This window comes from Ranitomeya imitator, chromosome 9 (genome assembly GCF_032444005.1).
Source record: "Ranitomeya imitator isolate aRanImi1 chromosome 9, aRanImi1.pri, whole genome shotgun sequence".
NCBI classification, from domain to species: domain Eukaryota; kingdom Metazoa; phylum Chordata; class Amphibia; order Anura; family Dendrobatidae; genus Ranitomeya; species Ranitomeya imitator.
The window spans coordinates 34940661-34968197 of NC_091290.1; the positions used below are offsets into that span (position 1 = coordinate 34940661).

Genomic DNA, 27537 nt, shown 5'->3' on the forward strand with positions numbered 1-27537 from the left:
CCTATGGGAAACGAAATTCGCAGTGCACATGCTGCGGAAAAAAACGCGCGGAAACGCGGCGGTTTACATTCCACAGCATGTCAATTCTTGGTGCGGATTCCGCTGCGGTTTTACACCTGCTCCAATAGAAAACTGCAGGTGTAAAGCCGCAGCGGAATCCGCAGTAGAAACCGTGATAAATCCGCAAGAAAAACCGCTGCAGTTTTGCACTGGGGTTTTTCCAAATCCGCAGTCCTCCAGACTACGTGTGCACATACCTAAAGCCCTTTTCACACATCAGTTTTTTGCAGTCAGTCACAATCTGTCGGATCCGCCGCAGATTGTGAAAAACTGATGTCGGATCTTTTTTTTTTTTGGACGGATCCGACTAGCGGATCTGGCTAATTGAATCGGAGCGTGCTCAGTTAAAAAAAAAAAAAAAAATCCGTCGCTGTCCTTTTTTCAACGTACACAAAAAAACGTTACTTTGTCCGTTTACTCCGGACAACTTTTCACGGATCAGGCGAACGATGGATGAAACGTGAGGCCAGCTGTCGCTAATACAAGTCTATGAGAAAAAAAACGGATACGGCGGCATCAGTCACCAGATCCGTTTTTTCAAAATGCGACGGGATTGCGACTAATAGCAGCACCTTGATGTGTTCTCACCACATCCCACCATTATCACCCATCTACAGGACTCGTTCATCGGTGGTGGTCTGACTGCTGGGACTGGCACTGATTGGCAGGATGGGGCACGTGTGTGACCGCTCCATTCATTTCCTATGAGGATTCCGCGCATGCGGGTCTTGGAGCAGCTGTGTGTGCAGCACCGAGTACACAGAGGGCGGCCAGTACTACTACTGTGCGCCTCCCTCCGGTCACAGGCGGGTGACTGCCGCCGCCGCCGCACCGCTGCTCTGCGCGTTTGTCCCTCACCTCATTCATATTTACGACATCAGAGCGCGCCCAGCCGGAAGTCATCAGTCCGCCGCTCTGTGACGTCATCACTGCGCGCCGGGCACCATGGAGGCCGCGGAAAATGATGGCGGCGGCCAAATCCCCGCAGACGTGCAGTGCAAGGACAGAGGAGCTTTCCGGTGCCTTTTGTGCTGCGTCAGTATCCCGAACCGTAAGTGACGTCATCACCGGGTCCCTGCCGGGCGGGTGACGTGCTCGGCGCCGCCATGCTCGGCTCCTGCCGCTTGTTGTGACCGTATATAGAGGTTATTATATCGGAGAGCGATATACAAAAGTGTAAGGGGTCCTCCACTGCTCATAGTGGAGCTCTGTGCCCCCTACATGACAGCTGGGGACCCCCCACAGGGTTTAACAACAAAAATAAAAAAAATAATAACAAAATAAAATGCAGCGAGGATCCGTGATGTGACTACGCTGAACAGCAGCCACAGAACATATAAGGCTGCGTGCACACGTTGTGGATTTGATTCCAGATCCGCAGCTTTTTTGCCGCACGGAATTTCATCAAATCCGCAGTGTAGTGCACAACCACTGTAAGGGTACCGTCACACAGTGCAATTTTCATCGCTACGACGGCACGATCCGTGATGCTCCAGCATCGTAACAATATCGCTCCAGCGTCGTAGACTGCTGTCACACTTTGCAATCTACGACGCTGGAGCGATAATTTCATGACGTATGTGCGATGTAGAAGCCGTTGGTTACTATGCGCACATCGTATACGATATATGTTACACCATGCGATCATGCCGCCACAGCGGGACACTAGACGACGAAAGAAAGTTTCAAACGATCTGCTACGACGTACGATTCTCAGCGGGGTCCCTGATCGCAGGAGCGTGTCAGACACTGCGATCTCGTAACTATATCGCTCGAACGTCACGAATCGTGCCGTCGTAGCGATGAAAATTGCACTGTGTGACGGTACCCTAAGTCTATGGGAGCCGCAGACTTGTGCACATGCTGCGGAAAAGGCCGCACCGAAACGCAGCTTTTTTTTTTTTCCCCCCGCAGCATGTCACTTCTTTTGTGCGGAATTGCAGCGTTTCTGCACCCATAGACTTGCATTGAGTCAGGCACATCCGCAGGAAAAACCGCAGATGTAAAAAAGATCTCCAGTTTTGCTGCGGATGTGGGTCTGAGAAACGCTGCAGTTAGGGAGGAGGGGTGTGTGTGTGCGTGCACGGGGTCTGCAAGGCTGTCCAGGTGTGTGTGTGTGTGTGTGTGCAGGCATCATCCGATGGGACTTGTAGGGCAATGCCTGCTACAGTGACAGTAACTGACTAATGTGTTGAATGTAAAAAAAAAAATAACACATACAGTACATACACCATGCCGCATACAGTACATGCATACAACATATAGACATACAGTACATACAACGTAGAGTACAAACTCACCATCACCTTGTCACCTTGATCCCTGAAGCCAGTGTCACCTGTAAAAAATATTAAAATAATAAACAAGCACTATACTCTCTGATCTGCAGAAATCCAATTAAAATGAGTGTCCCACGACGATCTCCTGTGGAGAGCAGCAGCATCAGCTGATGCGACCACTCTCCAGAAATACAATGACGGAAGATATCCTTCCGCAATGTATTCCTCCGCCCCTGTGAGAAATAGTCCCTAGTCTCACTTGTGGGAAAATTCCCACGCAGCAATGCCATAAAGTGAGACCCTTAACTGAGGTAACTTCAGTGATGCACTGCAGGAGCCATTATCTCCTGTCAGGGTGTCACTGAAGGTCTATAGAGCAGTAACATCACCCGATGTCACTGTTCTATAGGGGACATCGTCGTGGGACACTCGTTATTAATTGGACTACGGCGGAAAGTGAGTATTCGGTTTATTATTTTTAATTTTTTGCAGGCGCTCGAGTATGGTAAGCATGGTTAAATTAAGAATATTAAAATACTTTTTTCTTTATCGCCTCTCATTGGGGGACACAGGAACCATGGGTGTATGCTGCTGCCACTAGGAGGCTGACACTATGCAAATAACAAAATTAGCTCCTCCTCTGCAGTGTACACCCCACCGACTGGCATTAAACTCTTCAGTTTAGCTTAGTGTCAGTAGGAGGTGGACACGGGTCTTTCATTAGACCCTTATCTACCTCAATGTGCGTCGTTTCTTTTCAGGTTTTTTCCGGAGGGATACAGGGTGAGCAGTCACACCTGTAGTCCCACAGTGCGGACTATGAGTACGGCGTGTACTGCCACCCCGTATCCTCATAGATCCCTCTCCAGGACCAAGATCCTAGCACAGAAGCGTGCTCAGAAGTCCGGTCCTGGCTCCGTCCCTCACCCACTCGCCTACCAGAGCCTGTCGGTTGGAGGAGACGAGGACGTCCATCACAGCTCCGTGGACGTCTCATTCCCCTCAGGTTAGTAACGGCGTGGGATATTTAGGTGAGTATTTCCCCTCCATTCCCCCGGGATCTTTTCTCCAGATGTTCCCCTGTCCTCCCTCATGGCGTTTATTTTAGAGGGATCCCAGGGACAGCCATAAGCTCTTCTTCCTTAGCGGCCGCAGTTCTCTCCCTGCAGCCGCACAGCCCCTTACAGAGTCACAGCCTAGCAGGCTGCCGCGCCGCTTCCCCCTGCGGTCTCTCTGCTCGGGGGCCACAATGCGTCCTGTGTCTGCACGGCGTCCTTGGCAGGATGCCGTGCCACTTACTTTCTGCGGCGCTCCGACGCTGCGATTCTCCGGCGGCGCTCCGGCTCCGCGATTCTCCGGCGGCGCTCCGGCGCCGCGATTCTCCGGTGGCGCTCCGGCTCCGCGATTCTCCGGCTCCGCGATTCTCCGGCGCCGCGTTTCTCCGCGAATTTCCGGCGGCGCCGGCCTCTAATTTAGGTCCCGGCTTCTGCCGGGGCCTACTTCTGGCGCCGCGACCCCGCCAGTTCCGTTTTTCCCGGACAGCCTTGGCAGGCTGCCGCTCTTCTCAGTCCCTGCGGCGCACTGCTCCGGCGCCGCGGTTCCCTTCTCCGGCGGCGCCGGTCTCTAATTTAGGTCCCGGCTTTGGCCGGGGCCTACTTCCGGTTTCTCGGCTCCTCACTTCCGGTTCTGTGGGCGGGCTATTTTCCCGCCCGACATACTGCGCCCTGCCCACCGGCGCCTCTGCGTCTGGCTCCACCCCCTTCCTCGTGGGTCCCTCGGCCGGTGTGCACCGCTTCTCACAGCAGCAGCCGCCCTCGCAGTGCCTCACGCAGCGCGCCACGCTCCTTCACTCGCATCTTCTGTGGCTCAGCATCGCAGAATCAGCACCGAGGACAAGTGGGACATCTTCCAGGACCGGGTCCGTGAGTAGCTGCACTGCAGACTGACACCCCCCTCTGCCCACTGTCCCCTAACCCACTGGCATCTTCAGGGTCCCTAAAAATGTCTACCTCTAAAGGGGGCCGCTCTCGTCCCCCTACCTCTTCATCTTCTGCCTTAGTCACGTACTTTGCATGTTCGTCCTGTAACAGCAAACTTCCCTCAGGTCAGTCCTCCCCGCTGTGTCAGTCCTGCAGCAACCCGATTGTTCCCACCGCCCAGGATCCCCCGGCTGTTCCGCCCGAGAGTGATTCCCCCCCCCCATCCCAGGCTGGGCCGCCTCTCTGTCACAATCGGTGGCCGATTTAACACGGGTATCTCAAACCCTAGTGTCCGCGCTGGATCGGTTACCCCTGCAGACCCCTGCAGTGGCCAGCGGGTCGCAGGAACCGCCGCCCGAGCCCTCCTTGATTAGCCACAAAAGGTCCAGACAGGAACGTCGGTCTGAGTCCTCTTCGCGCTCCATCTCGCCGCTCGGCCCTCCCCCGCGGTTGGTGTCCCACCGATCCTCCTCCCCTGAGTCAGGCGAGGCATTATCTGATGCGCCTTCGGAGGATACTTCGGAGCTGGATCCTAACCAAATCGCCACCATGAGTGAGACAGTCCAGAACCTCATTGGGGCAATAAACCAAACATGTGGCATCAAGGATCCCTCTACGGAACCCGCAGATCAGGCGGTTTCGTTCAGACGGGCCAAACCACCTTCAAAATTTTTTGCTCCTCATCCTGAATTCGAGGAAATCGTGTCCAGAGAGAGAGAGAACCCCACTAGGCGTTTTCAGAGGGGAAAACGCCTGGGTGTGTTATATCCTTTTCCTCCAGAACTTGCCGCCAATTGGACGGCATCTCCCTCGGTGGACCCCCCTGTTTCCAGGCTGTCCACCAACACGGTGCTTCCTCTGTCCAGCGGAGCATCTCTGAAGGATTCTAACGATAGAGTTATAGAATCCTTCGCGAAATCTGCTTTTGAAGCGGCTTCAGCGGCTCTATGTCCAGCTTTTGCGTCCACTTGGGCTTCAAAATCCATCTCAAAATGGGCCAATGATCTTCGGCGGGGTATCCTGGATGGGGCGCCTCCCGCGCAATTAGCGGAACTTGCCAACCAGATTTCCCATGCTGGTGAATACCTGGTTTCCGCCTCTCTGGATGCCGCGTCTTGTGCGGCTCAAGCTTCCAGCAATGCCGTTGCCATCCGCCGGACCGTTTGGCTCAAGGCCTGGCAGGCGGACTTGTCCTCCAAAAAGTCCCTCACTAGTCTGCCCTTCCAGGGCTCTCGCCTCTTTGGTTCCCAGCTGGACCAAATAATTAAGGACGCCACCGGGGGTACAAGTTCTCTTCTCCCCCAGGCTAAGCCTCGTCGCCCTCCTCCTAGACGACAGTTTCGTCCTTTTCGGCCTTTTCGTCGCTTCGCTGCGTCAAACTCCTTTTCCCAGCAGCAACAGAGGCCACAGGCACGTCAAGAGAAGAAGGCGGTGTCCTTTAGGCCCACTCCGTCCTGGCGTCCTCGTTTCTCCCAGGGTAGATCCTCCAGGCCCAGGACTGGAAGATCCACCTCGGCATGACTCTCGGCAAGACTCCAGCCCAACTCCCAGATTGGGCGGCCGTCTTCTCCTTTTCAGGGACGTCTGGATTTCCGCAGTAGAGGACGCATGGGTCAGGGAAGTTGTATCCTCGGGATACAAAATAGAGTTCGCTTCCCGACCTCGGGATCGTTTCTTCCAATCCCGTCCTCCAAGAGACCCCGCTCTAGTTCCGGGCTTCTTCTCAGCCATCGCTTCTCTGCTCAAATCCGGGGTAATCGTTCCTGTCCCAGAAAAGGAACGCTTCACGGGTTTCTACTCGAATCTTTTTGTGGTACCGAAAAAAGACGGCAAAGTTCGCCCCATTCTGGACCTCAAATTGCTGAACAGGAGAGTTCGCCTGAGACACTTCAGGATGGAATCCCTTCGTTCAGTAATTGCTTCCATGGAGGCTCAGGAGTTTCTATGCTCAATAGATATCCAGGACGCCTACCTCCATGTCCCGATATTTCCCGGACATCACCGTTTCCTGCGCTTTGCAGTGCAACGAGATCATTTTCAGTTCGTCGCCCTGCCGTTCGGTCTCGCAACCGCGCCAAGAGTGTTCACGAAAATCATGGCGGCGCTGATGGCCATCTTGAGAGTCAGAGGCCTGGTCCTATTTCCATATCTCGACGACATCCTCATCAAGGCTCCGTCCTTCGCTCAGGCCCACGAAAGCCTGTCCATTGTTCTCGACACCTTAGCCCATTTCGGGTGGGTGGTAAACCGGAAGAAGTCCTGCCTTATTCCTTCTCAGCGCATCATCTTTCTGGGCATGCTTTTCGATACTCGTCAGAGCAGAGTCTTCCTTCCCACAGACAAGAGATCCACTCTCTGTCGGGACATACGCTTGCTCCAGGGTCCTCGACCTCCCTCCCTCCGTTCGGCCATGAAGGTTCTGGGGAGGATGGTAGCTACATTGGAAGCGATTCCCTTCGCCCAATTCCATTCGCGACCCCTTCAGCAAGCCATTCTGTCTCAGTGGGACAGGTCGGTCTTCTCCCTGGATCGACCGATCAAACTCTCCTTTCGGGTCAGGCGGTCTCTCAACTGGTGGCTGACGTCACCTCTCATCTCCCAGGGCAGGTCCTTCCTTCCAGTTCACTGGCAGGTGGTGACAACGGACGCCAGCCTGCTCGGCTGGGGTGCGGTTTTTCGCCACCTGACGGTCCAGGGCCGCTGGTCGCTGCAGGAGTCATCTCTGCCGATCAACGTCCTCGAAATTCGGGCCATCTTCCTGTCCCTCCGCCACTGGGAAAGGATTCTCAGGGGCCTTCCAGTCCGGATCCAGACGGACAACGCCACGGCTGTGGCATATGTCAACCATCAGGGGGGGACTCGGAGCTCCTTGGCCCTTGCCGAGGTATCCAAGATCCTCCTTTGGGCAGAGGCAACGGTTCCGGTGATATCCGCGGTGCATATCCCCGGCGTGGAAAACTGGGCCGCCGACTTCCTCAGCCGCGAGGGCCTCGCGGCAGGGGAATGGTCCTTACATCCGGAGGTCTTCCATCAGATTTGTCTTCGATGGGGAACTCCGGATGTGGATCTCACGGCGTCCCGAGTCAACAGGAAGGTTCCGCAGTTCGTCTCCAGGTCCCGCGATCCTCTCGCAGTGGGCGTCGATGCTCTGGCCATTCCTTGGTCACAGTTCGAGCTGCCCTACCTGTTCCCACCCCTTCCATTACTTCCCAAACTGTTGAAGAAGATCAAAGCGGAAGGGGTGCCGGTCATCCTGATCGCCCCGGATTGGCCCAGGAGAGCTTGGTTCGCGGAGCTCGTCAACCTTCTCGCGGACGCTCCCTGGCGCCTTCCAGACAGGCCCGATCTGCTGTCCCAGGGTCCGATCTGCCACCCGAATTCTCGGTCGCTCAGTTTAACGGCGTGGCTGTTGAGACCGCGGTTCTGAGAGCGTCTGGCCTTTCGGACCGGGTGATTCACACCATGATTCAGGCTCGGAAGCCTTCGTCTTCCAGGATCTACTACCGCACCTGGAAGGCCTACTTCCGGTGGTGCGAGTCCAACCGCCTTCCGCCTATGGTTTTTTCCCTGCCTTCTCTTTTGGCCTTCCTTCAGGCAGGACTGGATTCGGGCCTGGCTCTTAGTTCTCTGAAGGGTCAGGTCTCTGCGCTTTCCATCCTCTTTCAGAAGACTTTGGCCTCTCGGCCACAGGTTAAGACCTTCTTTCAGGGGGTAGCCCACGCCGTCCCGCCGTACAGGGCCCCTGTGGAGGCATGGGACCTAAACCTGGTACTGGACGTTCTGAAGGTTTCTCCCTTTGAACCTCTTAGGGAGATTCCTCTATCAGTTTTATCATGGAAGGTAGCCTTTCTTGTGGCCATCACGTCCATTCGCCGCGTTTCCGAGCTGGCGGCCCTGTCTTGCCGTCCTCCGTTTTTGGTCATTCACCAGGACAAGGTGGTCTTCCGGCCCCCTCCTTCTTTTCTTCCTAAGGTGGTTTCCACCTTCCACCTCAACGAGGACATCGTTCTACCTTCCTTTTGTCCAGCTCCGACTCATCCTCTGGAGCGATCATTGAACAAGCTGGATCTTGTCAGGGCTGTGAGGATCTATCTGGACAGAACGTCCACTTTCCGGAAGACGGATTCCTTTTTCGTCATTCCTGATGGCACGCGCAGAGGCCAGCCGGCTTCTAAAGCGACTATTGCTCGATGGATCAGAATGGCAATCTTGGAGGCTTACCGGGTCAAGAACAGAGTGCCCCCTCCTGGGATTAAGGCTCACTCTACCCGGGCAGTCGGCGCCTCCTGGGCGGTGCACCACAGGGCTTCCGCCCTACAGCTGTGCAAAGCGGCAACTTGGTCTTCCATCCACACGTTCGCCAAATTTTACAAGGTCCATACCTACGCATCGGCGGACGCCAGCCTAGGCAGAAGGATCCTGCAGGCGGCAGTGGTGAGTCCTCTGACCTGATGGAAGTCTGTTTTTCCCGCCCTTGGGACTGCTTTGGGACGTCCCATGGTTCCTGTGTCCCCCAATGAGAGGCGATAAAGAAAACAGGATTTTTGGTTGCTTACCGTAAAATCTGTTTCTTGAAGCCTCCATTGGGGGACACAGCTCCCTCCCAATGTTTTTGTTATATGTTCTCTGACTGTTCTCACGTTTACAGTTCTCAAGTTTGTGGTTATGGTTTTTCAACCTTGTTCTTTCTCCTACTGCTTTCTCACTAACTGAAGAGTTTAATGCCAGTCGGTGGGGTGTACACTGCAGAGGAGGAGCTAATTTTGTTATTTGCATAGTGTCAGCCTCCTAGTGGCAGCAGCATACACCCATGGTTCCTGTGTCCCCCAATGGAGGCTTCAAGAAACAGATTTTACGGTAAGCAACCAAAAATCCTGTTTTTCTGGCTGTGTCTTTAATATTTTTTTTTTTAACCCCTTCACTACTATACGATTAATAATGGATAGGCTTCTTATTGACGCCTCTCGATTATTAACCAGGCTTAATGTCACCTTACAACAGCAAGGTGACATTAACCCCTTATTACCCCATATCCGACCACTACAGGGGAGCGGGAAGAGAAGGGGCTAAGTGCCAGAATAGGTGCATCTTACAGATGCACCATTTCAGGGGGGATGGTATTTGTAGCAGTGGGGGAGGGGGGCAATATCCATGGCCCCTCTCTAGGCTATCAATATCAGCCAGCAGCTGTCTGCGTAGCCTTTCTGGCTATAAAATGTAGGGGGACCCCGCGTAATTTTTTTTGGGGGGTCCCCCTGTGTTAAGAGCTAATAAAGGCTACCCAGACAGCTGCGGGCTGATATTGATAGCCTGGGAGGGGCCATGGGTATTACCTCCTTCCCAGGCTACAAATATTGGCTGTCTGCTTTCCCCCTCTGGGGCAGAAAATTGCACGGGAGCTCACGCCATTTTTTTCCCGTATTTTTTTTTTTTTTTTTTTTAAATTAGACATTCATTAATAAACATTGGCCTTGCTATTACATATATATGGATAATCTATAGATATACCCTATGGATAGATATATCTATGTATCTATAGATATGTGTCCACGGGCTGGATGCCGGTGCTTTGGACGGAGCGGAAAACTGCTCCAAGCGCCGCCCCCTTCTGTACGCGCGGTGATTCCGGATGTGTTCATTGCACACATCTGAAATCTCCGCACCCCATACATAGGGCCCTGTGATTTACCTTGCGACGGAGCGTGGCCGCAAGGTAAACAGACATGCTGCGTTCTAAAAAGGCATGTCCATAAACGCAGGGCCGCCGGATGCGTGTTCGCACACATAGTGGAGACGGGATTTCATAAAATCCCCTCCACTATGCGGTAACATCTGGACGCTGCGGGTTGAACGCTGCAGTTGTACGCAGCATCCAATCCGCAGCTAATCCGGATGTAATCCGGCCCGTGGACACATACCCTACACTCTCCATACATCTATCAATAGATATATCTATCCAGATATATCTATAGATAGATATATGAATAGATAGATGTATGCATCTATAGATCTATCTATATGTAGATCTATCTATCCATCTCATTCCTTTTATCTATAGATCTGTCTATCTGTGTGTGTAATGGAGTGTGGGTTGGACAAATGTAAAAGAGGAGGTTGGACAATGACATCACAAATCTTTTTTTTTTTTTTTGTTCAATAATACATCTTTATTTAGCTTTCAAAAGCGCACAAAAAACGCATTAAAACCACGCAAAAAATGCAGCTGCGTTTTCTGCCAGGAAATGCAGATTTTGTGCAGAAAATTCTGCACCCAAATCTGCAACATGTGCACTCAGCCTGGTGCGGGGAAAAAACGCGTGGAAACGTAGCGTTGTTTATTCCGCAGCATGTCAATTCTTTGTGCGGATTCCGCAGTGGTTTACACCTGCTCCATAATAGGAATCCGCAGGTGGAATCCGCACAAAATCGTGGTAAATCCGCTGCAATTCCGCAGGAAAACCGCAGTGCGGTTTACCTGCAGATTTACCAAAATCAGTCCGGAAAAATCTGCAGCGTGTGCACATACCCTAAAGCTGGCACAAAGTGAGCACTGAAGGGCCATATTCAAAGGGCCACTGATCTCACACAGCAGACGCATAGATCTGGAGGCCCAAATTCGGGTCACTCCAACCTGGCCCATATGGGTTCTGGGCATCAAAGTGGGTGAATAGCCACTTACTCAAATCTGTGACAGTTGGCTCTTTGCCCAATTTGATGCCAGAACCCATTTTGGCCAGACGGGAGTGACCTGAATTGGATGCGGACCATCACTATGTGTGTAATGGTGGTTAAAAACTGTAAAGAGAGGGGCGCAGTTACCAAAGTAACAATTAGTTTGCTGTAAGGTAAAATTCTCACCTTTACAAGTTGTGAGTATGCACAACACATAGAGTAAGAATGATAGGAGGGCTGCAGATGGCACCGGACCCACAAAGGATTGGCTATGTACCTGAGGAAGTGGACAGGACGTCCACGAAATGCGTCGTTTTATAGCCCTGAATAAAGTATGCAACTCTTCTGAACTCCGTGGTTCCCTTGCCTGATTTTGGACGAGCGCGGAATTGTTGGCATCTTGAATATCCTATCCAGTAATGGTGGTTGTGAGATCTGTGGCCAAAAGTCATTTAACTCATGTAAAACACCAGTTCTTATTCAAATAATCAAAATCGACTGTCTGCCCACTTTGTTGTCCGTTCTGATGCCCAGAACACATTTGGGCCAGGCTGGAGTGACCAGAATTTGATGTGGGGCGCCCTGATTTATACAGAGCCCACCGACACAAAAAGAGGACTTAGAAATCCTCCCCAAAATTTTTTTTTTCAGAACCACCAGAAAAAAGGCAGCGATGTTTACCTGCCTGCCCAGGCCTCCAAATATATGCACTATCAGGGTGCAATGGACCCGATTAAAGATGGCGGCAACACAGGTGCAGCAATACCGATGAAACAACAACTCTCAACCTGCCAATTCATAAAGGGGGTGGTTGTTTGGTATATCAGCGCACAGAGATACTAATCTGTACGTGGCATTATTCACATACAGGTGATGCAGAGCATCTGGCTCACAGCCTATTAGTGACGCCCATACTCTTAGATCAGGCGGGCTGCCAGTGCTAACCAAAAGCATCCTGTGTGAACAGAGGCCACAGTTTACAGAGCCATCTGGGCCCAACTGCACCCTGAAAAATGAATAAAGTGCAAAAAACACATAGCAATATATGTCAGGTATTAGTTGATATTATGGCCAAAACATGGAAGCTCGCAACCCACGTCAAGGGCCCCCATGTTTGTGAGTCATTAAACCTGTAGAAAAACATTAAAAAAAAAAAATTGCCGAATAGGAAACCAACTTCATCATCGTGTTGTAAATGACATTAAACCATATTGGAACCATTGAATCTCCCACCATACCCTTTCTCCAGGATGGACAAAGTGATATTATCAGTAAGTATATAGAGTGCTTACATGTAGTGGTTGTATGCTGCACAGGTCAGGACACATTTCAACACTGCTCCGACCAGCTCTCCGTACGCAGATAATGAACCGCTATTTACATTTGTTAACACTGAAGTGCTGCATTATATAGAACAAAACAGTCTTCGATGAGCCAAGCCGGCGGCCGGGCTTCACAAGAGCAGCAATATGACAGTGGCAGGGGTCTTCAGCCGGTGTCCTATCACGACCCCGCTATCAATTCACAACGGGACCAGTGGGCATCAGAACAGAAGCACCACCAGGATGACTTGTCTATTTCTGACAGTCATTTAAGTCAGCAGCATTTAAAGGGGTTAATTTTACATACTACAGGTTTAAGAACATACTTGGCAACTAACTGCTTGTTGTGCCCAGCACTGACCTCTGCCGGCACAGAGTGGTCACAGCCTGCTCCTGCCGGCGATTCAGTGGCTTCTCTTCTCTTTTGTCAGGGTATGACTTCCAACGCCATGTTGAATGACAGTCGGCTCCCCACTGCTTAACTGCAGGGAGCCTACTGTCAATTGGCATAAGATCAGCAGTCATGCCCCATTGACAGAGTAGCCCAGAAGAAGAGGGGCTGCTCTGTTGATGTGGAGCAGCTGAATTCCAGTTGGAGCGGTCCAAGACTGCTCTACGCCCTTCGCCGAGTACAACAGGCAACTACCTGCCTGTTAGCTTTTAGGTCCATAGTAAAAAAAAAAAAAATAGTCCTGGGTTAAACAGCAGAAATTGGCATTGTTACAGGCAACACTGGATGTATTACACAGCCGGCACCTTCCCTGTGTAGAGCAGGCTCAGCTCCTGAACCTGCTCCATCCCCAACCTGACGGATATATACAGTATGTAATATCTCGCCTGTGGTAACATAATGTAGCGTGCTTTCACTCTGCTTTCTTGCTAAGGCTTCAACCATGTTGGATTTCAGTGTTTAATGAGTCTGTCTCACAGGTCCAAGCCTCACTCATCACCTACAGGGACGGCGCCATAAGGGGTTGTGCGAAGAGCGAGAAAAGCGCCAGCAGCAGCAGGAGCGTAGCGTGTTTGTCAGCGGCTTCTCAAAAAGTTCCTCCGAGGAGCAAATTAAAGAAGTATTTGAAAGAATATCCCAAGTAAAGAATATTGTGATGGACAAAGATCGGGTGAGCATGTCCTTCACCTTGCTTTTACATTTTCTGTTATATCATTGGGGTACTTATGAACTTCAGTAAGAACCTGGACGGAGTGTACACACCTTTTGAGCCTTAGGTTCTCCACACTTGGTGGTGGTACATCTGTCTTCTCGAAAACATATCCCCTGGGTGCCTGGAGAGTACAAACAGCACGCTCAGTTGGTGCTTCTCCCCTAATATAAAAAATGTGTCCATGCTGATGGAGTTGCTGCCAGAGGCCACTCACAGTAACTTCCAGCTGGTGCAGGACCACGCGGACACATACAATTAGGTCTTTTGTAGGCAGCATCTGGCATTGCAGAGGCTGCATTCTTACTTTGACAATTCCATCCATGTAGTTGGAGACTGGTATTATGAACCACATGGATTTGGAGATCTGGGGAAAGTACATGTTTTGTATTAGGGCAGTGGAGTAAAAGTAGACATTGTGCAAACCCTTAGCTGACAGTTTTTGGCTTGCAGGGATTTCCAGCCTTATACTTACTGACCGCAAACAGTCTTTTAGTAAGTTTATGCAGCACCTAATATTTCTAGTTCGATGCAGATTGCTTCCCTGGATAAATACTTAGTAGAAGATCACATAGGTGTTTGGGTACAGCAGTATCCATGCCAACAGACGGAAACGTTTGACAAGACCCCATTAACAGTCATTGCGGCCTGTTGATGTGGCAAGCCTGTTTTGTGCCTTTTCTAACTATTTACTTCACTTTAGGGCCTTTATGCCATCGTAGAGTTTGAGAATCGGGACGGCGCAAACCTCGCTCTTTCTCAGGCTGACATTACACTAGAAGGTCGTCGCCTGAAGATAAAACCACGTGAAAAGAAAGAGTTTAAAAACAAGAAAGGAGCGAACCACCGGAGACTGCAGCCCCCTGATCCCGAAACGCTTGGTAAACAGCTCATAAACTGCACTGATGTAAGTATTAAAGGAAAGAAAACGACTAGATCAATGGTCTGCACTCTAGTATTGTAGAACAATAACTCCCAGCATGCCATGACAGCGGCTTGAGAGGTTTAAAAGGTGTTTCATCATAAAATAAGTTTGTTGATGAAGGTCCAACCACTGGGACCTGCCCTGACTACCGCTGTATTAATTCTCTGGCTTCTGTATGAGGCTGAGTAAAGCGTAGCCCAGTAGGGAGTGAATGGAACAGCAGTGGGTCATGTGCATTACTGGTCCATTCTAACAGGAATGAAGGTTCATTGTTCTGCCAAGCAGTCGGACGCCTACCGATCAATAGGTTATCATCCTTTTTGAATAGACAGGGAAATCTTATACTTTTATAAAACTGTGTATAATTTAATAGCAAAAAACTAAAGCAATCTACTAAATGTCTTATGTGGGGTGACAGTCTGGCATCCATGCTTGCTGTACTGATTTAATAGAAATTGTCTTTGTCTTCAAGGTAGAAGATCAAATGAAAAATCTTGTGTCGCTCTGCTCTCCGTCTCATCACGAGAGCCGCATCCGTGAACTGCTGCTGTCTCTCCTTCGAGAAACATTTACAGAGTTCTTCCCAGGTGAGTAATGCGGCCATGCGACAACTGATCAACCAGTGTAAAGAGGACATGTGCTGCAGACAACCTGATATTTTTTGCTTACATAACGATCTTTCTGCGTTCATAGAATTGTGGTAGGCCTGTCTAAACAGTCCATTAAATACCCGCCGATCGGGCGTGGATCTGACTGTAATCGGACCCTTATTTTGTCTCTTATCCGTGTTACTAGGTTGTCAGCTTCTCCCTTTTGGATCCTCTGTTAACGGCTTTGAAATCAGCGGGTGCGACTTGGATTTGCATTTGGAACTTGGAGAGAATAATAGGAGTGAAGACGATGTGGAAAGAGAAGATGAAGGTGTGGAAGTGAAGATGGAGGATATAGGCACCGATTTAGATGACAAAAATGATCCAGATGACGATGAAGAACTGGAGGAAGACAAATCTCCCAAGAACGATGAAGAAGATTTGGAAATGCAAGTTACAGAAGACACCGATGATGATGAGGTAAGATGTTGTCCGCACCTTCTGTTACTTTTTACTAAGCCTCAGAGGACAATGACAACACTATAAAACTACAGAATATTGCAGCTCCTTTCAATGCATTTACATCCGGTGGCTATCGGAGCTTATAACACGTGATCGGTAGGACTGCCAGGTGTCCTAAAGGTAGGTCATCAATATCTTGGAACCAGACATCCCCTTTAAGTGTGCCTTTAGTCTCCATAAAGAGACTGTACTCAGCCCTCTGTTTTAGTGGTCAGTTGGGGGTCTCTAAATCTGGAGCCTCTCTTATCAAAGCTGTCTCTATGACACACAAAACATTAAAAAAAATAAAAAGTGCATCTACTCCTAAAATATATTTGATGTGAGCAGATCACCTAAGATAAACTGAGCGAGCACCATAACGTAGGTGACAGGTTCTCGTTAACTAGGTCTATGGTTGCCTTGCAGAATATCACGCCTGGCCTGTCACTGCAAGGACTTTCCCCTGAGGAGGTCCTGAATGTGGTTGAGAGAGTGTTAAGGCAGTGTGTTCCCGGGGTACACGAGGTTCAGAGTGTTCCCTCTGCCCGACGACCTGTTATACGTTTTCAGCATAAGATTTCTGGTTTGAGGGGCGATATCACCCTAAACAACAGGTAAAAGATGCACATTAATGCCCTGTATTAACCCTTCACCAGTATTCGTTACCATATCTTTTCTCTCCTCACCCAGGCTTGCGTTGCGTAATTCTTCATACTTGCGCGTCTGTTCTGATCTAGACCCCCGGGTGCCACAGCTTGTGTACACCGTGCGATACTGGGCCCGGGTGCAGCAGCTTGCAGGTGAGCGGACACCATGAGTAATGGATGCTGATATGTGACGAAACCTGATCCATTTATAAGCTTCCAGCTTTATAGCTTTGGAATTAGTTGGGAAATTTGCTTTTGTGACTCTTCTGTCTTTTTATCTGCCAGGTAACCCAGTAGGGGGAGGACCACTGCTGAATAACTATGCATTGACGTTGCTTGTTATTTTCTTCTTACAAACAAGGAGCCCCCCGGTGATTCCTAGTCTCAGCCGTCTGAGGGAGATCGCTGGTGAGTATCAGAAGCCGTTTTCTGCATGCGCTGTGGCCGGCAGATCTGTCGTTGCTGATGCCGTTTCGTTCCTTGCAGTGGACGACGCCTCACTAGTGATTGACGGCTGGGACTGCTCCTTTGCCTCTGACATCACTCGATTCCCAGCTAGTGAAAACCAGCAGAGCCTGAGTGAGTTAATAACAAAATCTCTCCCCGTTCCGTAGGCAGGTTTATATACGGCTTCTACAGATCGTCACGCTCGTTATTGCAGGTGCTTAGTGATTTTTGTGGCCATGGGACCATCAAGAATTTGGATGCAAGAATGTAGGGAAACTAATTCGTCTCCATAAAAGCCTTGAAATCTGTTCACTGACTTCTTTGTGTCCCATGGGGTCTTCATAGATTACATAGAAATAGTTTTCTCAATTACTGTGTCTTATATTGACCCATAGGAACAGCGGCCCCCGGTAAATCCATCAATTGGTTCACAATATGTTATTGTTTTTACTTCACTTTTCCAAGAGCCTTAACTATTTTGTTTTATCTGTCATCATAACTGTACAAGGATTTTTTTTTATGAGGCTGTGTGCACACTTTCCGGATTTTTCACTTTTTTTGTGTGTGTTTTTTCGCTATAAAAACACATTAAAAACGCATACATATGCATCCCATCATTTAGAATGCATTCCGCAATTTTTGTGCATATGTAAAAAAACGCAGCATGTTCATTAATTTTGCGGATTTCCCACTATATTATTGCATTGGGAACCTCCGGAAAAACGTGAAAAAAAAACGCATGCGGATTTCTTGCAGAAAATGTCCGGTTTTGTTCAGGAAGTTTCTGCAAGAAATCCTGACATGTTCACATAGCCTAAATGGGATAAATTGGAGTTTTGACATCATTAAATGTCCTGAAAAATAGAGGACCACGACAGTGGTTACGGGGGCCTTCAATGGACCCTCGGCTTCCAGGGAAACCCAGCGGTTATAGATTCCTTATCGACCTATGATGCAAATATATATTAGGGGTTTAATAATATGTTTTACTTTTTAGATTTGTCTTTTGATATAGGTCAGCTTGTATTCATTCTGCCTTATGGCCTCCATGGACATATCTATACCAGAGCCTAATAGGAGGCCTGGTACAATAGGCTCATATAAGTGTTATCTGAGCATGCTCGTGTCCTAATCAAGTATCTTCTGCAAGCTTGAAAAATATTTTTGCATGTCTCTGGGCTGTTCGATCGCTGCACCACATGCAGGGATAGCCTGTGTGTAAGGCAACTCTTGCATGTGTAGAGGCTGTCGACTAGCAGCGAGACATGCAGCCGCAGGGACTCAAGCATTTTTTCCAAGCAGGAAGAAAATACTCGAATAGGACATGAACATGCTGAGCTAATACCTTATACGAGCTTGCTCGCTCATCAGTAGGGGTTGGCCTCTATTTAATTATTTTTTTTATTGTTGGCCTATTCTTAGGATGGCCTATTCTTAGGATGGCCTATTATTAGGATAGCCCATCAGTTTCTGATCAGTGGGGTTGTATCACCCCAAAGTCAGCTTCCGGAAGTTCGTGGATGTTGCCGTAACACAGTAGCACTGTCCAAACTATAGTTGGCCTGAGGATAGTCCATCAATAAAAAAAAAAATCGTGACTGACTTCTTATAAATGCCAAAAGTAATATTAGTGATAGCTAGAAATATATATTATCGTATGTCATGCTAATAATCTTGGTCTCTCTTTTTTTTTTTTTTTCCAGGCTGTCTTCTTTCAGAGTTTTTCTCTTATTTTTCTTCTCTGGACTTGCACTCCTCTATTCTCTGCTCCCGAGATGGACTACTTATCCCCGTTCCCATTCCATCACCTCCCCCGATCTGGACTGAAGGTTTCCGTCTGGGCTCCTTTAATGTTCAGGATCCATTTGAGTTGAATCACAATGTGTGCGGTAACGTCAGCTCCCGGATAGCTCGCCGCTTCTCCACCAAGTGTTCGGTGGCTGCCAAGACTTGCCGCACTCCTTTATACCAGCTACGATCGAAGTCTCGTCCCTGGGGCATCACCTTATTAATCCAGCTTTCATCTCCTGAAGGGGAAAAGTCGGAGGGGACAGACATTTCTATACCCACTGGACAGGCCTCGTTGGAGGACGTAGTTTTCGCTGTGAAGACTGTTCTAGTAGAGGTTTTACTGTGCAGCTGTGACCTGGACCGGGGAAAGGATGTGAGCGTGAAAAGCAGCGAAGAAAGTGACCACGAGGTCCCCCGCGTCGAAGAGCTCATCATTGATGATAAAGCTACTGAGATAAAAGGGGAAAACACAAGCAAAAATGAGAGAAAACGAGAATGTCTAGAAGAAATACCGAGCACCAGCCCAAAAAAGAGGAGGATAGACGATGATGGGAGTGATTGTGTAAACGTCGACCAACGGGAAAACGTTTTTGAGAAAGAAAATGCATCTAAAATGCTCAAAAGCCCTACAGAGGCCGGTGTGCTAACCATGAAGATCGACGTCTGGCATCAGGTGTGGGAGGGCAGGCGCAAGGTGCGGAGGAGCATGCATGGGAAAGTGGCAGCGGGCAGGAGACTGGAGACGGCAGTGTCCCAGGCCTTGTCCGCAGGCACAGCAGAGGGTGGCAAGCCGCTCATGCAGCTGACGGTAAGAACTCGGCTGTTGAGTGAGGGAAATGCCCAGCTGCGTCTGTGCCCCGATTCTGATGACTATGGCTGTAGCGCCACCTTTTTCCACTTTTTACAGACATTTTTGCCTCGTATGGTGGAAGAGGTTCTAAGTGGGAAAGACTGAATTTATTTAAGAAACACTGAGCCGAAGAGCGGAGTCGCCCATAAAATATCTCCACATGGGCAATGTGCGGGATCCAAATCCAAACGAGAACGTAAGGATCCATCCTGAGAGTCCGGCAATATGGAGGGAGCGTAAAGAAGCACCTGGTCAAGGAGACGGAGCAAGAGGGGACATTGTAAAGCATCTCATGGGGTTCCCGCTCGTTATCTTGGGTTTATTGAAAAGCATGTATTTTTGCTATAACAGAAATGTACATAGTTTTTTATGAGTCTGTATTCTATTTTTTGTCTTTTTTTCAGTTAAATACAACTGTCGGTTCCATTTGGCTGTGGTGGTCTTCTTTTGCCTTTTGTTTTAATCACAGTGATCCTAGCATATTAGTTGTCCTGAATATATCAGAACTGTACATGCAGGTTAAAGGGAGAAATGCTCAGATTAAGAGCCCAGTAATAGTGATGAGCGAACGTACTCGCCGTTACTCGCCCGAGTATCGCTATGCTCTGTGTACTCGGCGAGCAGCGAGCATTTCCGGGATTATTCGGCGGTAACAGGTGTCTCCACCCAGCAGTTTTGGCGGACTTTAGAGACCCAATCACGATGCAGGGATTGTCTGCCAGGCCATGAAACGCCGCGGCCATCTTTGTTGTGGTCGTGCAGAGATTGGCTTGGCCGCACAGCATCATCCCGAGTATAAGAGACCTGGCGCCGCTCTGCTCGCCGGATTCAGCGAGAGTAGGGAGAGCTGGTGCCGAGATAGGGTCAGAATCGTGGTTTTTAGAGGTAGTGTAGGTCTGCAACTCTTAAGTCCACAACTCCTGAGAAACCAACAGTCCTTTTTAGGGCTAATTCGTGGGTCCTGATATTGCAGCGCTAGGTAGGCAGGGCACAGCATATCCACATCAGTGCAAGGCCTGCAGGCACTGTATGTGCGTCCATTGCTCCCACTGCACCCTTCCCAAAGCTCCATAACTGTCTGCTGCTGCAGTAGCTTATTTACTATAAACCTAGTTGCATTTTTTTCCCCAAAAATTCACACACAAAAAATATATATAATATCTGTTCTGTCAGACTGAGACCTGTATAAAAAATCATAGTTTGTCAGGCATACGTAGCATAGTTGTGTGTGCTAGCCTTGTGCCACTTTTTTTTTTGGTGTTTTAAATTCACCAAAAAGGCCTGATATATCTGCGTGCTCCAAGTTTTTGCATTTTAGGCCATGTTGCCACTGTTTTTGCTGTCTGAGACTCTAATTATATACAGCACTATTTGGCATTTCTTAAAAAAAAAAAAACAGGCCACATATTTGCCAGTGTGGTATTTCCTTGACAGCCCTCATATATCTGTGTGCTCCAAGTTTGGGCATTGTAGGCCGTTTTGCCACTGTTTTTGCTGTCTCTTACTCTACTTAACTTATATACAGCACTATTTTGCATAAATTACCTTCACAAAAAAAGCCCCCAAAAATTGAATACAGTCTGATATGTCAGGCTGAGGCCTGCCTGGTGTTTGGGTTTGAAAAATCGTAGATTTGCAGACATACTGATTAGATATTATTTTGCTACTAATAAATATATTTGTGTTAAGCATTTGAAATAGTGCAGTAGTCCATTTAGGCTACTTTCACCCTGACGTTTTCTGGGGTCCGTCGTGGTGCAGCAAAATGACGTATCGACGGATATCATGAAAATAGTTAAAAACGTGTGCGACGGATCCAGTGCAATGACGGATCCGTCGTACAGAAATTCTGGGAATTTAATGTCCGGGGACGAGGGAGAGGGACGGTCAGCGATGGATCCTGCGTCAATAGGCTTCCATTGTAGCCGACGACGGCCAGCGCAGAATGCGTCGCTGAGCGATTTTCCGACGTGCACAAAAAACGTTACAATGAACGTTTTCTCTGCATGATGGACCGCTATTTTACGACGGATCCAGTGCACGACAGGTGTTGTGGCCCACAGTCAAGCAGCACCATCAGCAAGCCCGTCCACGTCCTTGTCCCAGCACAGCCTTCAGTTGTCTATAACCCAGTCTTTGGAACGCAAGCGGAAATACCCAGCCAATGCCCCACAGGCCACAGTCCTAAATTCTAATCTTTCTCTTCTACTTGCCCTAGAAATGCTGCCTTTTAGGCTAGTTGAGACGGAAGCTTTCCGCCGCCTGATGGCGGCGACCGTCCCAAGGTACTCGGTCCCCAGTCGCCACTATTTTTCCCGGGGTGCCGTACCGGCGTTACACCAGCATGTGTCCCACGACATTACCCGTGCCCTCAACAATGCTGTTACAGGGAAAGTCCACCTAACCACGGACACATGGACAAGTTCTTGTGGGCAGGGACGGTACATCTCACTGACGGCACACTGGGTTAACATAGTGGAAGCTGGGACCCAGTCGGACCTTGGGATGGAACACATCCTCCCCACGCCGAGGATTGCTGGCCCTACATCCGTCAGGGTTGCCCCCACAGTCTACAGCTCCTGCACCTCCTCTTCATCCTCCATCTCTGAAATCAACACATCATTCAGAAGCTGGAAGCACTGCCTCAGCCAAGCGCCAACAGGCTGTGCTGAAGCTAATCTGCATAGATGACAAACCTATAAACGAAAACGTATAATGAAGAAATTAGAAAATTTTATTGATAACAAAAGCAGTAAATACAAATATAATAAGTTAAAAAGTAGCCTATGGTGCCTGGAAAAAGTCAAACAAATTTTGGTGGCACCACCCTGGGCTGGCAAGTCTGGAAGTAACGACTAGATTACATAAAGTGACGGCGCAAAATTAAGTGTCCATACCAAATACCATACCAATAATAAGAAAAGCGCCGAAACTGCCAAAAGAAAGGTTTAGAAAACCCCTAACAATACATACTTCCAGACTTGGACAGGCACCATAGGCTACTTTTTAACTTATATGTGTATTTACTGCTTTTGTTATCAATAACATTTTCTACTTTGTTCATTATACGTTTTTTCGTTTATATGTTTCTATCCATTTACGTAGAACTATATATATATATATATATATATATATATATATACAGTCCTGTATTTTGGATGTGGGTATTTCCTTTTCATTCTATGAAATGACCTTATACCATCTTGTGTCGCATCTTTTAAGGATACTAATTTGATTTTGCTATAGGTGACAATCCGAACAATGCAGAAGAGTTGTGGACAGCGCTGAAAAAGCAGTTGTTTGGTTGACACCGCTGAACCTACAGCCAGGCATGGTCGTGTGTGACAATGGCTGTAACCTGGTGGCGGCTCTGAGGCAAGGTGAGCTCACACACGTACCTTGCTTGGCCCATGTGCTTAACCTCTTGGTTCAATGTTTTCTGAAAAGCTACCCGGAGCTGATGGATCTGCTAGTGAAAGTACGCCATCTGTCTGCCCATTTTAGAAAGTCAGCTACAGCTTCAGCTGCCCTTGCGGTGCTCCAGCAGCGTTTGCAGCTTCCAGCTCACCGGCTGGTGTGTGATATCACCACGCGCTGGAACTCTATGCTGCATATGTTGGAAGGATTTGTGAGCAGAAGAGGGTAGTTGTTGATTACCAACATTAACAAGGCCGTCGATGTTCAGTTCAGACTCCACACATAAGACGCCATAATTAGTATCACCATCCCGCTTCTCAGCATTCTGAAAACCTCTCTGCTCACAACTAAAGAGGATGCATTGCAGGTAGAGCACGAGGACATGGAGCAAGGAACCATACAGGGGGATTACACTCAGCCCAGCCTCATGTCTTCTCATCGTGGATTGGTAGTCAATGAGGAGGAAGAACAGGAGCTACTTTCATGCGCTATAGACGGTACTACAAACAAAGCTGTCCTACCGTCTGTTCAGCGGGGATGGCCTGAGGACAGGGAGAAGGACAGCATGGTCAGTCGTCCTGTTGGTGAGGACACAGAAGACTTTCTTGTTAGCAGTCTTGGACGCATGGCTGACTTCATGTTGCGCTGTATTTCACGTGACCCTCACATTATAAACATTTTGGGTGACACTCATTACTGGTTGGTGACACTTCTAGACCCACGCTGCATGGAGAACTTTCAATCTCTTTTGCCGAGGCAGAGAGGTGTACAAAAATGTTGCAGTACCAGAGGGCCCTTGTAGCGCAATTACTTAGAAAATTCCCATATGAGAACGCTGGCAGCAGACGTCAGAGTTTGTTGTACAACCAAGGAGTCCAAGCGAGAGAGACAGAAGTACAATCCAGCTCAGGCAGGGGAACAATGGCAAAGTTCTGGGACAGTTTTCTCAGAGCCTCCCATCGTCCCTGGACAGAGGCAAGGGGTGCTGTCACAAGAAGTGCAATGTTTGGGAAGATGGTGAGGGAGTACCTTGCAGATCGTTCAAACGTCCTCCATGATTCCTCTGTGCCTTTGGGCGGTTTCTGCCCATCACTTAAAGGGGTTGTCTTATGTGTTAAGCAGCAGCACCCCCTTCCTTGATGGGGGTGTGGTGCTCTCCTGCGTGATTGACAGATAGGACCAGCGGCATATTTAGACTGCAGTGGTGACCGATAACTAAGCAACGAGCAATAGACAAAAGTCAAACTCCCCTTTATTTTTTAAAAGATTTTTTAACAATCAAGTTCCTTGGGGGTTTTTTTTTACTAGCACTTTAGGTAAAATTGCATTTAGGATGATGAGACTAAGGCTGGTTTCACAGTTGTGGTTGTGTCCACTGCGTTTCGGATGCCTACATCGGCATGCGTCTTGATTTCCTATCTTTAACATTGTAGACGCAGGTGCATGCGTTTGCCCACGTTTGCTTACGCATGCGGTTTTTTGCTGTGTGCGACTGGGCGCGGCTGACGCGCCATGTTTGAATTTTTGAGTCGGCAAATTTCCGTCAAATATGCACAGGCATGCGGATGCGGATGAGTGTGTTAAAAACGCATTACTGTCTATGGGAATGCATGCGTACACATGTCTTTGCGTACGCATGTGTTCGATGCCCTTGCGTTCTTCGGACTGCGCATGTCCAGGAACTGATTTAGACACACCCATTGAGACACGCCCTCCTGGAACTATCAAACGCATGCGCATTAAAAATGCAAACGCGTGTAAAAATGCATTCAAACGCGTTTTTTTTTTTGCCGTCATGCGTAAACTGATGCGGAAAAAAAACACTGCGTTATCATGCGATTGCGTCGGCGAACTCAACCGCAAATGTGAACATAGCCTAAGGCTGTGTTCAGACGTTGCATTTTTTTTAATGCAAATGTTAAACTGCGTTTTACAGTACCAGCAAGGGCTATAAGAGTTCAGAAATCTCATGCACACACATTGGTTTATTTTTCCTGCTAGGCGTCACTTCTTTCAGCGTCTTTTGCAGCGTTTTTCCACCCAGAAAAAGCAATGAGAGCGTCCAAAAAACACAGTTATGAGGTTTTGGTGCAAAAACCTTAAGGAAGTTGCATCATGATTTTTTGGGGGAGGACGCTAAACTTTATGAACGTGCACAAGAGACGACAAATATGCAGCAAAACTTGCTTTTTTATTTTGTAGCAGCTTCGAGCAGGTTTTGCCTTAAATAAAAGGGCTCTATGTCTGGAACCGTATGGCGGACTTTAAATAAACAAAGCTAATTCCTCGGGAGCTGTGGAAATAAAATAAGGATAACACCTTGACACTGTGGACCCGGAGCCAGGTTCTCATGTAAGGGCCAGTTCACACTGTACAATCTGTAGCCAAAACCTATCGTCAATTTGGTTACATAGAAGCATTGATTAGCCTGTGTGGTCAGGCGGACTACGCTTACAACGTGCGCAGAACGATCAGGAATGATTCTGCACGCATAGGCTGTCATTCTTGACAGCACGTGCTGTTTACACAGGATGATGTGCTGCCGAGTGATGATTTTGTTAAGATCATTTCACCTGACAAACGTTTTCCTCCTTCGTAGTGTAAGCCACGAGTTTTGCCCCATTATCATCAGTGTGCAAGATCTAAAGACTGTCACTGTCCAGACGGCAGCACACAAAGTGTCTCTGATAAAGAAAATGACCCGTAAAATATCCTCCAATGTGTCGCGCTTGGTCCAGAGTGGATCTCATTGTTACAGATAAGGCTCCGAAATAACATGATCTCAAAAGGCATCACAACTTGTGCAACTATGGAGGAGATCAGAGTCGTGGACCTCGTCTGGAGAGCATCTGATTACGCTGTGGTGCGAGGGTCTGGAAAGTTTTAGACGAGTTGTGGTCACTTCCTGTGTCCTTGATGCGACCTGAACCTAGTAAATTATATATGATATTTTCATCCTTTGTACATTATTTTTCTTTTAATATACATATGTAATGCATATTTGCTTTTTAGATGCAAATTTAGGCAACTTGATAAGTAGTTTTCCTTACACAGTGTCTGCAATCCTTTATCTGCGTGTCCTGCTGAAATGTTACAAATCTATCAGAGATCCTGCTGAGATATGACCGCGCTCCTCTCGGTGATAGAGATTGCAGCAGAGAGAGGTTATGCATTATACATGACATTTTCCCCGAGAGGGGGGAAAGCATCTACAGTGTCATGGAGGGCAGATAAAATGGGCTACAGCCAAGGAGGAAAGCACAGAGAAAATAAGTGCAGGATAGAAGCTGCGCTGATACGTGAGCATGGACGACAGCCACACTCTGGACACGCACAGGCCTCACATTCAGCCTATATTACAGGGAGAGACACGAGTAAAAAAAAAAAAAATGAAATTTAGATCTTTGATTGACAGCTCTGGCTTCACGGGACTAGAGAAGGGTGGAGATAGATGTATATAAATGATTGGCCCCAACATGGTGCTCCACGCTCCTGTACTTGGTTTTATCAGTCATTCTGCACGGACAGAGTTGCTTTAAAGGGAACCTGTCACGTTGTTATCTGCAGGTCAATAACATAACTGTCCGGCTCTGAATCTGCGGCACCTTGTGGCTCCCGACTTTGTCATGCAGGCGTGCCCGGTAGAGATGAGGGAGCCTCGGGTGCAGGTGTCTCCTGGCAGCTACACAAGAGGCCCATGAATCTCCCGCTTTTTTGGTGGCTGAAAGGTGAGAGACTTACCGGCCTCCCAGCTAGCCACCAGGAACCACTGACCCGGACCGCCGTTTCGTGGATCGATCTCATCTCAAGTGCCTGGAGTAATTACCGCTCACAGCACTGATAGCGGCGGATGTAACCGCACCCCGACACTCACGCTCAGCCCAACCAGCTGTCAATCAAAGTGCTGCGACTCGTGTGCCGTGACTGTAGCCACGCTGGCATCTGTGACGCCTTCTGGATCCTGACAGCATGTGGTGCCCTCACTGTCAGGAGTCACTGGTATTGCAGGCGGTCATGTCTGCGCAGGTTTGGGATTTGCAGATAAGCAGTCACATGCCGACTAGACGTGCTCATCTTCTGTTTCCCTGTACTGGGCCAGACACGTCTAGTCTGAATGTGTCTGAAAGTATGCAAATTGCAATCACATGATCTCCGGCTCACGCTGACAGTGTGCGCAGTGTACGCTGTCACGACTCACAAGTCTGCAGACACTACAGACGGGACACGTCTTTCCATTCCCTTTAGGGATTGACCAGTACTGGACTTCTGCTTCTCCCCTGCTCCTCTCACATCGGTGTTGTGTCTCCCAGCAGTCACCTGACCACTGCAGTCAATCATTACTCTGCTTTGATGGAAGTGAAGGCTGCAGCCAAACAGTGTCTGCAGTGGTCACGTCACATGACCACCGGGAGACACTGCATTGACATAAGAGCAGCACAGGTCCTGGAAGTATATATATAATATATATATTTTGGACACTTTCCCTGTAATGAAGGGACAGAAACCAGGCGAGCCTCATGATGGAGTCTTCTTCCATGTGTAATGGATCCGTGTGCCTTCCGTATCGCTGCTCCTAGTATGGCGCTGACATGCCAGTCCCTAATAATGGAGCCTGAGGGGGCCCCTCTTTACTTCTGTCACTCCCCACTGTGGGGGGCTATGCTACATCTGCCTGATAATGGAGCCACTATCGTCTCCCGCCTCCTCCTCAGGCCGGTTTCACACGTCAGTGTCTCCGGTACGTGAGGTGACCGTTTCCGGAGACACTGACTCACATAGACACATTAAAGTAAATGTGCCTCTGCACATGTCAGCGTGTTTTCATGGACCGTGTGTCCGTTCGCAAAACACGGAGACATGTCAGTGTTCGTGGGAGCGCACGGATCACACGGACCCA

General features: G+C 48.8%; 1 protein-coding gene across 1 annotated transcript; it reads left to right on the top strand.

Annotated features, from left to right (window-relative positions):
• Positions 1–960: 960 nt before the first annotated feature.
• On the top strand, positions 961–19653 carry TUT1 (terminal uridylyl transferase 1, U6 snRNA-specific). Its single transcript, XM_069738807.1, has 10 exons — positions 961–1111; positions 13243–13433; positions 14176–14379; positions 14870–14984; positions 15193–15467; positions 15915–16102; positions 16179–16288; positions 16421–16543; positions 16622–16714; positions 18286–19653. Exons 1-10 carry the CDS (start codon positions 1006–1008, stop codon positions 19326–19328), a joined length of 2448 nt encoding a protein of 815 aa, XP_069594908.1. The 5' UTR covers positions 961–1005; the 3' UTR covers positions 19329–19653.
• Positions 19654–27537: the final 7884 nt, after the last annotated feature.

Excerpts from the sequence above, each read along its gene's own strand:
- TUT1 (XM_069738807.1), top strand. The coding sequence starts at position 1,006 with ATGGAGGCCGCGGAAAATGATGGCGGCGGCCAAATCCCCGCAGACGTG. Across the intron at positions 14,380-14,869 it reads AGCTCATAAACTGCACTGAT|GTAGAAGATCAAATGAAAAA; the intron begins GTAAGTATTAAA and ends TTTGTCTTCAAG. Across the intron at positions 14,985-15,192 it reads ATTTACAGAGTTCTTCCCAG|GTTGTCAGCTTCTCCCTTTT; the intron begins GTGAGTAATGCG and ends CCGTGTTACTAG.